Below are 11,566 nucleotides of genomic sequence, written 5' to 3'. Positions count from 1 at the left end.
ATAATGCCTTTTGCCATATGCTGATGCGCCGACACATGATTTTAATTAATCTCAGTAATGTTTAATATTTTTTGGGGAAGCATAAGTGTACTCTTTTACGTTCTTTTACGAATAGTAGTTTAAATGAATTTATTTAGAAATATAAAATAAAAGTTTAAGATGATTATTACTAAGGAGTATACGGAGCGCCAGCTGGATGTTCTTCGGCCTGATAGTTACACATTTGGTATGATTAGCTCACAGGTGAGTGTCTTCGAACAGAGCGACCAGATAGGCTTTGTTACGCTTCAGCAGAGCATTGATGGCGGCCGACTAGAAACGCAAATCGGCCTAGAAATTTAGGTCAAATTCTATTAGCATGGATTGAAAACACGCGGGAAATTAGTTATTGTACCAACGAGGTGACGCTTTTGTACCAAATATATGTGTAGGCTATGTTACATCTGTAAGGAAGGAGAAGAAAGATAGGAAAGAAGAACGTTTTATCTGCCATTTGGCTTGGTTGCACACAGGTAGGTCGCTCATGTGTCCATCGAAGACACCTTTACTCTTTGACACCAATCGCCGCTCGATGCTGCTCCAGTTTGACTCGCGCGAGTGTTTTCGTCATGGTGTCGGCTGTCATTCGATCAGTTGATAAATACCGAAGCTCGATGGTCCCTTTCTGGCGCAACTCCTTAGTAAATCGATGTGTTTGGAACGGTCCATACGGTCTGATTCCACTATTTTGATGCACGACTAGTTATCTTCCCACACGTCGGTTCGATTTGTATCATCCTCGCTTAAGACAACATCAGCTGTTTTATCCTCAGTAGCTCTTGGCAGCATACGGACAATGGCACGAGCTCAGCTTCTATGGAACGAAGTGAAACACACGTCTGTTCCCTTCTCTCCCAGCTAATAAGTGTTGAGAGCAGAACCTTAGTGCAGGAAAAGATATCAGTTCGGATATCACAGGTGAAAATATATTTGCTCACAAAAACACGCGTCTAACAGAACGGCGTCAAACCGTAATAATCAATAAATAAATAAAAACACGCGTCTGCTCGTTTCGTGCTCTAATAAGCGGTATACACATGCGTATAATAATGAGTCGTGAGGTAATTTTCATTGATCAACATTTTATTGTTCGCTCGCTTGTAAGGTCATGATCAGAAGAACGCGCTCTTGATCCAGATAACCAGATGGTGGTGCTGTGCTGGTTTATAATAGCATTTAGATGATTTAGCATATTGTGCTTGTTGTGCAAATTGTGCAAAGTCCACTGAAGTAAATTGAGGACCATTGTGACTCACCAATACAGAAGGAAGTCCATATGCACTGAAAAACTCTGCATAAACGAATTGTTATCTCAGTTGTCATGCTCTTCACTACTTACACTGAAGGCCATTTGGAATACGCATCAGCTAAGATGAGGTAGTAAAATCCCATGAATGGACCAGAATAATGCACATGAATTCTTTGGAAAGGTTCTGTTGGTTGTTCCCAACAATGAAATGAAATCTTGGGTGGATTTGCTTTTGCTGACTGAAAGGAAATACAATCATTCATCAGGTTTTCAATATCCCTGTCTATGCCTTCCCACCAGCAGTAGCTGTGAGCAAGAGATTTAATTCGTGATATGCCAAAATGTGTTGAGTGAAGTTCACGAAGGAATTTCATTCTCGTCGTAGGAGATATGTATACTCGGCTACCATGCATCAAGCAATCTTTTTGCAAACTAAATTGCTCTTGATCTACGTCAAATCTTAATTTTGCCTAGATGGGTTTTCCCGTTCTTAGAGCTTGTAGGATTTATTTATTTATTTATTTTTAATTATGACTGCTTGAAGCCGAATTGTTAGCACCGCATGTGCTGAGGAAGGAGAGCTGTCAAAAAAACACAAAAAATACACTAAAAAATTACCATTGCCTTTCCCCCCTGATATTTCGCCTTATGCCGGACGTGCTCGGTTGTGGATGTGTGAATATTTCGGAGTGTTTGTCCAGTTCTATTGTTGATCCGGGTCTATTGCTGTCTATGACTGTGTTGCTGCAAAAGTTGTGTTAACACGGAACTCCATCCTTCCGTGTAGTGGATGTAGACTGAAACAAAACAGAAGGAAAACAACAATTTTGGCAGCACAAACATTTGCCTGTGAACAGTGTTCGTTAAACTGCCCAGCAGTGATAGCCCAAGCTCGACCTAACCAGCATCGAACTCAGAAGCTATCGACGAGTTCCATTCCACAACAGCAGGGTCTCTGCTAATCACGGGGTTGGACCCGCCGACCACCTCCGAACCCAACGCCAGCCAGGCCGGGCCCGCCCCATCAAGGCTGAGAAATGAGGAACACTGTTACTGAAAAGTCTGCTTCTCTTCTTACGACAGTATCGACTTTGGCCCCGGATACTGTTGCTTCATCAACGGATCACCCGTTGCACAACATAAAACACTTAAGACAAATACCACACAACAAATAACAAAAAAGGAATGTAGGGGAATGTTTTAGGATTGCAAGGATAATGAGGATGCGAGATCAAAGGATAAGTCCGTTTTCTCTGGCGAATCGGAAGATGAGCCTCATGTAAGCAAGGTCCCTAGTCGCCAAAATTTCTCTTATTTCTGCATCCGGTCGTCTGCCGATGCTCTCGACTGCGCCCAACAAGGAGGGTCTTGCGGTTTCAAACTTCATGCAGAACCACAGAAGGTGATCCACATCGTGAAATCCGTCACCGCAGCCACACACCTTCGTCTGAGCCAGAGTTATACGCTGCAGATGAGCGTTCAACGCGAAATGATTCGACATAAGTCGAGACATCATGCGTATGAATGCCCGGTCTACAGAGAGCCCACCGAACCAAGGCCGCAGGAACATTTGCGGAGAGATCGAGAAAAGGAATCGCCCGAGATCATCCGCTTCCCACATGCTCTGCCAGAGAGACAGGAATAGTTGCTGTGGTAGGCGCAGAAACTCTCGGGCCGAGATCTTGCTTGCTTGCTTATCAGGCGCTACAACCGCTTTGCGGTCTTGTCCTGCTGCAACAATCCTCGATACCGCTCACGGTTTAGCGCCGTCGTCTGCCAATCCGTTATCCCGGTTGTTCTGGCGGACGCATCAACGCCATCACTCCATCTCAATTTGGGCCTACCACGCCTCTTCTGTCCGTGTGGATGGCCTAAAAGGACTTTACGGGCTGGGTCGTCCGCTGTCATTCTCATGACGTGACCAGCCCACCGGAGCCTGGCGAGTCTAATGCGCTGTACGATAGTGAGATCATCGTACAGCTCGTAGAGCTCGTCGTTGTAGCGGCTCCTCCATTGTCCTTCCACACATACGGGGCCAAAAATCCTTCTGAACATCTTCCTCTCGAACGCGGCTAAGAGGGCTTTGTCAGTTTTGGACAGAGTCCATGTCTCAGAGGCGTATGTGAGTACTGGGACTATAAATGTTCCGTACAATCCCAGCTTCGTCCGTCGCGACAGGTATTTAGAGTGGAGAAGTTTCCTCAGGTTGTAGTATGACCGATCCCCATCCTTATTCCGACAGCAGGTCACCTTAGGTCTAAAGTTATTTTGGCGACCTGCTATCTCCTGGTAAAACTTTCTTCCTGGTCCGTAACGCACTCTGATTTCTTGAAGTTTCCGCACCCGCTGCTCTTCCCAAAGTGGTTTTTTGGTGCGGTGAACTCTTTTCTCTTCTCTCCTGAACCGTGAGTATTCCTCTGCGCATGCCCGCGTTCTATGCCGCTGCTGCATTACTCGGTATGCGCAGTTTTTACGTTCTGTCACTTGTCTACATTCTTCGTCGAACCAGCCAGATCTGGTGTTGCCCCGACGTGGTAGGAGTGTGGAATTGGCACAGCTTATTATTTTAGTTTTTCGAGCGTTCCACCGTTCGCTCGTAGTTTCACATTCGTTGTCTGGTAGTAGAGCCTCACCTAAAGCGGATTTGAATGCCTGTTGGACGTGACTGTCCTTTAGGGATTCCGTGTTGAGCCGAGCCTGCGTGTTAACTTCGCCCCCATTGGCGCGGGGATGGGCGATTCTGCAACGAATCACTAAGCCAACCAAATAGTGATCGGAATCGATGTTGGCCCCTAGATACGTTATGACGTTCAACAAGCTCGACTGTCCTCGGCGGCTAATCAACACGCGATCTATCTAATTGGAAGTGGCTCCATCCGGAGACACCCACGTAGCTTTGTGAATGTCTCGGCGAGATCGGACGGTCGTAAAAGGCGCCTTGTTGGGCACCTGTTTTGGCCAGTGAGTCTGCCTTCTCGTTGCCGGGAATTCCACAATGAGAAGGTACCCAAATTAGCGAAATCCTGAACGCCTTGTCGAACATTGAGCCAAGCAAGCAGTTCTATGATTTTCATGGTAAGGTAATCCTGACTCTTAACAGCCTTCGGGGATCGTAGTGCTTCGATAGTGCTAAGGCTATCTGTGAAGATGAAGTACTCATCCGAAGGTCTCGCTGCTATCATCAATAGTGCGTACAAGATTGCGGCTAGTTCTGCGGTGTAGACACTACACGGCTCCCGCAATTTGAAAAATGCTTCGGCGAACTCACTTAAAACACCGAAGCCGGTGCCTTCCTTAGAGGATAATCCGTTAGTGTAATACTGGCTAATTTGGTCTAAATGGCCAAAATTATCCCTGAAAATGCCCGGAACTACCATCGGGCGAAGATCATTCGGTATGGTCTTAATTTCCTCGTGCAACGAGGAATCTGTTGTTAAAAAGGAACTGTAGGTCTCAGGAAGGGCAGCACGGTTTAATGCCTGTGGAGCGCTGGGATGCACTTGTTGGGCAACAAAATCTTTGTAGATTTTCAAAATCTTGCTCTTAGAACCTGTCTCTAGAAGCGCTTTAAAATTTTCTTCGATCAAGGGATTTGATACTGAAGAACGGACTAGAAGGCGAAGCGACAGCATTTCAAAACGTAGTTTTAGCGGCATCACTCCGGTCATCACTTCTAGGGACATGTTGTGTGTTGATTTCATGCTCCTTAGTGCGAGTCTAAGGCAACGATACTGTAGCCTCTCCAGTTTGAGCATATGCGTGTTAGATGCCCAATGGAAACATATGCTGCCATATTCCAACACGGATAATACCGTTGTCTTATACAGTCGCAGGACGTCTGATGGATGTGCGCCCCACCAGAATCCTGTGACTGTCCTTAGAAAGCTGATTCTTTTACTGCATTTTTGCACCAGATGGGTGATATGTGTACTCCAGTTTAGCCTTGAATTGAACCAAACACGAAGGTATCGAAAATTGTCGGTAGTTGATATATTTTCACCGTACCTTTTTTAGTTGCAAAAAAAATATCTGTTACGTCCGAAGACGGCCTACGTTGTGTTTTTTTTTTTTTTTTGTTGAAACCAATATTCTCTTTCAATTATTAGGTGGCTCTGAAAAGAGCCGATTGGATTGGCTTGGCTTCCCTCCGCGGTGTGATCGAGAATGACCGCGCTTTGCGATCAGCACCTCTTTTATAGCTTTCGGAAAAGAAGCCGAGTGTTCTAAATTTCTGCGACGAGCACTTTCTCGTCGCACGGCAGCTCACACTTTCTGGAACGCTTTGACAAAAGCGCTCCACACGGTTCGACTTCTTGGAAGCCGAGTATGGAAACGGCGGCACGTGTGGCGTGGATTCGTTATTGTTCTTATTGGTGCCTGTGTGCTCTGGATCCACTGTTGTTGTTATTTTAGTTCGGGATCGAACATACCGGCCACCTTTTGGGAATACATTTCCCAAAATTTACACTTCCTGATGACACTCCAATGCACAAATTTTGGAAACTGGACGTTTGATGATCCCATTCGCTGTACGAAGAGTCACGACACGTGTCATTGAATCTGGTCCAGGATGTTTTTCCACTATACGCGCCAAAGGCCACTTCACTGCTGGTAATTGCTCGTCTTTCACTATCACCAAATCACCTACATTCAGCTCCTGAATGCTCCGTTTGACGTTGCGATGACCGTTTAACGACTTCACATACTCGTTGCGCCAACGGTGCCAGAAACCCTGGGCATATCTCTGAACAAGCTGATACTGCGACAGGCGATTAAGCGGGAGATGGGATAGTTCAGGTTCGGGAATTACTTGTGGTTTCTTGAGCATCAAAAAATGTGCAGGAGTTAACGCCTCTAGGTCATTAGGATCTTGTGAAAGGGGGACAAGAGGTCTGGAATTCATATGGCCTTCTATCTTTGCTAAGATAGTAATCATAGCTTCGTAAGCCAACTGAGCTGCACCAAGCTGACGTACTAAGTGAGTTTTTGCCACCTTTACTGCAGCTTCCCATAAGCCGCCGAAGTTGGGAGCGCGAGGTGGAATCATATGCCACTGGATACTGTCTTTGGCCATATAGTCACTGATTTTTTCACTGTCACGCTGAAGAAGAACGTATAGTTCGTGCAAGGCATGTTTGGCACCTACGAAATTAGTGCCATTGTCGGAATACAAATGCTTCGGCTTGCCCCTTCTGGCCACAAATCTATCCAGCGCCATTAAGAAAGAAGGGGTACTCAGATCACTAACGAGTTCTAAATGAACAGCCTTTGTGCTCATACAAACAAACACTGACACGTAACACTTGGGAGAAGCTGCCTTACGGTGTGTTGGGCGCAAATAAAACGGTCCACAGTAATCGATTCCAACGCAAGCGAACACTTCGTTTACCGTAACACGTGACACTGGTAGCTGACCAATAGGTTGTGCTATTGGAACTGGATTGGCCCTTATGCACCGATAGCAGGTTCGAAGTACACTACGAACGGCCCGCATGCCATTCAGAATCCACACTTCATCACGCAGGGACGAAAGGGTCATTGTAACTCCACCGTGTAATGTTTTATGATGCTGATCCCTGATCAAAAGACGCGTAAATGGGTGAAATGCTGGCAAAAGAACTGGATGCTTCCCATCAAATGCCATATTTGATTCACGCAACCGGCCACCAACGCGTAATAATCCACAAGAATCGAGGAATGGATTCAACAATCGAATGGATGAGCTCTTTGTTAGACACTTTCCCTTTGTGATAGCGCGAATATCGTCTGAAAACACTTCTCTTTGCACCATATGGAACAGGATCGTTTTAGCCGACTGTAACTCTTTCACTGTTAACGAAGACGAAAACTGTTTTGGTTCACGCTTGCGAATATTGTTGATGAATCTAACACAGAATCCAAAAACCCTTAACAGCCGTTGAAACGATGAAAATCGCTTGAAGATTAGATCCGTCTCAGCAACTTGAGCCGTGAGAACGATGGCTCTTTTCTCCAACTCTGTTTCACCTTTCTCGCCGAAGTGTTGAGAAGGCCAAGATGATTTGACTCCGCCAAGCCACGAGGGACCATTTCTCCATAGATCACTGTTTAGAAGCTCGACTGTTGATATACCCCGAGAGATCATATCGGCTGGGTTTTCTTTTCCGGAGACATGTTGCCACTGCGCACCATGTGTTATGTCTTGTACTTCAGCTACCCGGTTGGCCACAAACGGTTTCCATGTTCTGGGAGCTGCCTTGAGCCACTGAAGCGTAACAGTTGAATCAGACCAAAAGAAACACTCGTCGAATTTGGTGTCTAATGCATACACCACCTTTTGGTAGAGTCGAGCTCCAAGCAAGGCGGCAGACAGCTCTAATCGCGGAATTGTTAAAGGTTTCAGTGGAGCCACTCTTGATTTCGACGCTAATAATGTTATGCATATTGAACCGTTGCTGTCGATTGATCTGATGTATATGCATGCACCATAGGCCACTTCAGAAGCATCAACAAAGCAATGTAGCTCTGCATGCTGATGTTCTGGTATGAATGCAAACCTAGCTATGCGAAATTGTGCTAAGTTTGCTATTTGTTGCAGAAATTCTGTCCACTTTTCTTGCAACTTATGAGGAACTGGCACATCCCAGTCCAAGCTCTGCAACCACAATTGTTGCATGATGATTTTCGCACGTATAGTCACTGGTGTAATAAGACCGAGGGGATCATAGAGTTGAGCTATTGATGACAATATACTGCGTTTTGTGTGAATAGTGGACTTGTTTTCAATAGAGACATTCATACGAAATGAATCTGCTTCGGGTTCCCAGCAAATGCCCAGTGTCTTGATGCTTTCTTCAGCTTCAAACTTTATGGCGGATTGTGTTCCAAGAAGTTCTGCAGGGAGATCCGCTAGCACCTCTAGCGAATTGGAACACCACTTTCGAAGACAAAATCCACCTTTTTCGAGAAGAGCATTGAGTTGATCACGCAGTTCTTTTGCTTCTGCAATACTTCCCGCTCCTGCTAGTAGATCATCCACATACAGGTTTTGTTTCACAGCGGCACTGGCTTTGGGGTATTGCTTACCTTCATCATGAGCAAGCTGTAACAATGTGCGTGTTGCTAAGAATGCTGAGGGTGCCAAGCCATATGTCACTGTGCTTAGTTCGTATGATCGGATGGGCTGAGCATTGTCAAATCTCCATAAAATACGTTGCAGATGCCGATCATCTGGATGCATTGTTACTTGTCGGTACATCTTTGCTATGTCAGCGACAATAGCTACACGATATTTTCGGAAACGAATTACTAAAGTTAGCAACTCCTCCTGAACCACGGGACCAACTAGCAGAGCTTCGTTCAATGACTTTCCAGTCGTAGTTTTAGCAGAGGCGTCGAAAACAACTCTCAGTTTCGTAGTAGAACTGGACTCTTTCAACACCGGATGATGTGGAAGATAATATGCACCGATTTTTTCTTCTTGATTTTCAGAAACAACAGCCATGTGCCCCAGGTCTAAATATTCCTGCATGAAGTCGTGGTATTGGCTTTTGAGGCAAGCATCCTTCGACAATCTTTTCTCAAGAAGGTGAAATCTTTTCAATGCATTGGTTTTCGACTCACCTATTATTTCCTTGAAGTTGGGCTGCTTGGGCATTTGAACAATATAACGGCCGCTTCCATCACGCGAAACGGTTTGTTGAAAATGCCTTTCACACTCCTTTTCATCAAAAGAGTATTCGCTCACCTGGAGTTCCTCGATCTTCCAGAATCGCTCCAATTGTTCTTCGATCGTAGGACGGACGGCTGCCACATTGCACCGAACCGCATCACTCGATATAGCAGGAATGTCACCGGTCATAATCCAGCCGAAAACACTTTCGACCAGCACGCCTTTGTTTGGTAGACTATATCTACCGTCACACAATAGTGAGTAGAAATACCCTGCTCCAATAATCATATCGATACGACCGGGCGTGCAGAAATGCGGGTCTGCGAGAGGATATGATGCAGGTATATTCCACTTTTGCACTGGGACTTCGTGGGATGGAGTATCACACGCCACTTTTCGCAACACTAAGAAGTCCATTTCCGCCGAATAGTTGGTAACGCGCGACTGTACCCTTGCACGAACTTCATGATTGGCACTGGATTCTATTCCGTCGACACCAACGATCAAAATGTTCACTTTTTTCCGCGGCAAATGCAATTGTTGACACAGCGACTCACTAATGGCGTTAGGTTGCGAACCATTGTCCAACAGCGCACGCACGAGATGCCTTTGTCCATATGCATCATTTACTTCCAACAACACAGTTGAAAGCAACACGTTTTTGGATACACGATCAACACTATTTACATGCGCAGCTGCCATAATGCTCGAATCAGACGAACCTTTTTCACAGGGCTGTTTAGCATCTTCCACGAAATGTAGCAATGTGTGATGCTTCTTTTTGCATTGCTGGCACGTATATCTTGATCGGCATGATTTTGCAAAATGCCCCTTTTGTAGGCAATTGCCACAAAGTTCTTTGCCATTAACAGCGCTCTGTCGATCCTTAGGCTTAAGATCCAGAAATGCTTGGCATTGCCATAAATAATGGTCTTTAGAGCACAAAACACAAGGAACCACATTGTTCCCTTTCATGCTTGCAGCATTGACACTAAGCCTTTTAGATGTTTTCTGGTTTGGTACCTTTGCGTTGGAAGAGCTAACACGATTTCCTACCTGCAACGCTAGAGACTCACTCGCTTGCGCTCTTTTAAGCAGAAATGCTGTCATGCTAGGATAGGTTAACAAAGCTTCCTCCTGAGCGTAGTGTTCTTCCCAAGCCTTCAACGATGCCTTGTCGAGCTTGCTGGCCAAAATTTCCATGATAATGCTACTATCATCCGAAACGGTTTCTCCTAGCTGTTTTAGAATGTCAATATGCAGCTGGAATTTGCTCACTAATTGTCGAAGCTCTTGCGCACCACTATTGATCATGGAAGGCAACCCAAATAATTCACGCGTGTGCATTTTACGTAGATACGGCTTGTTACCATACCGGTCAAGCAAAGCTTTCCATGCCACAGTATAATTTTCCGAAGAAATGGGAATTGGGTGCACTATTCCTGCCGCTTCCCCTTTCAATGACGCGCGCAGGTAATGAAACTTTTGTATAGGTGCGATATCGTCACAGTTGTGCACAAGAGAAACAAAAGTGTCATGAAATAACAACCATTGCGTTACCTCGCCACTAAAAACCGGCAACGATATAGTGGGTAGTTTCACGCTTACGAGCTTTGAGCGTGGTTGCTCTTCTTTCTCCTTTTTCACTAGCTTTGATAACGCAGCCTTGGTTTCGAAAAATAGATCTTCCGTTTGCGCTAGGATATCATCGTTGCTTCTGGTAGCGTTTTCCGATTCATCTAGCTCTTCACACTCTTCATGGATCGATTGGAAACATTCCCAACACTTCACCAATCTTGCAAGACGATCAGGCACTTGATCTTGTAGCTCGGGGGTGTAATCCACTGCGAACTGCAGTGAGCGTCGCATAGACTCAATCAGCGATCGCCTTTTGGCCTGCTTGGCCTTAAGCTTGTCCGCCTTGGTCATTTTGGACTAAAAACTACACTCACACGCAAAGTCACAGGCACGCGAGGGCACGAACTCGCGGCAACCACACACGCGCGCGAAAACACACTCGCGCAAAGTCACACGCACGCGAGGACACGAACTCGCGGAGAGTAACACAATCACATACACGAGGACACAAAACTCGTGGTTAGCCACACAAGCGAGGACACAAACTCGCTGAATAAAAGAATGCACGCACTCGCACGAGGACACGAACTCGTGACAAGTCACACACACACGCACGATGAAGCACACTCACGGAGAGTCGCACATATACACACGAGGACACGAACTCGTGGTATATCACACCCGTACACGCGCGAGGACACAAACTCGCTTAATCGTTACACGCACGCACTTGCGCGACGACACGAAACGCGTGAGAAAAAATACGTACGCACTTTACTCACGGATCACAGGAGTGCTGAAGCCCGCCAATCCTGGTCACTACGGCACCAAATGTTACGTCCGAAGACGGCCTACGTTGTGTTTTTTTTTTTTTTTTTGTTGAAACCAATATTCTCTTTCAATTATTAGGTGGCTCTGAAAAGAGCCGATTGGATTGGCTTGGCTTCCCTCCGCGGTGTGATCGAGAATGACCGCGCTTTGCGATCAGCACCTCTTTTATAGCTTTCGGAAAAGAAGCCGAGTGTTCTAAATTTCTGCGACGAGCACTT

At 45.8% G+C, this 11,566-nt stretch overlaps 1 protein-coding gene across 1 annotated transcript; it reads right to left on the bottom strand.

Annotated features, from left to right (window-relative positions):
- Window positions 1-237: 237 nt before the first annotated feature.
- Window positions 238-11,484, bottom strand: LOC118516661. Its single transcript, XM_036062626.1, has 5 exons — window positions 8,891-11,484; window positions 6,949-7,117; window positions 6,678-6,864; window positions 5,937-6,047; window positions 238-312 (listed from the first exon to the last, which is right to left on the bottom strand). Exons 1-5 carry the CDS (start codon window positions 10,866-10,868, stop codon window positions 238-240), a joined length of 2,520 nt encoding a protein of 839 aa, XP_035918519.1. The 5' UTR covers window positions 10,869-11,484.
- Window positions 11,485-11,566: the final 82 nt, after the last annotated feature.

The sequence above is a fragment of the Anopheles stephensi genome, unplaced genomic scaffold (genome assembly GCF_013141755.1).
Source record: "Anopheles stephensi strain Indian unplaced genomic scaffold, UCI_ANSTEP_V1.0 ucontig370, whole genome shotgun sequence".
Lineage (NCBI taxonomy): Eukaryota > Metazoa > Arthropoda > Insecta > Diptera > Culicidae > Anopheles > Anopheles stephensi.
Note: the sequence above shows the minus strand (reverse complement) of the source record. Positions and strands in the feature narration are given on the sequence as shown.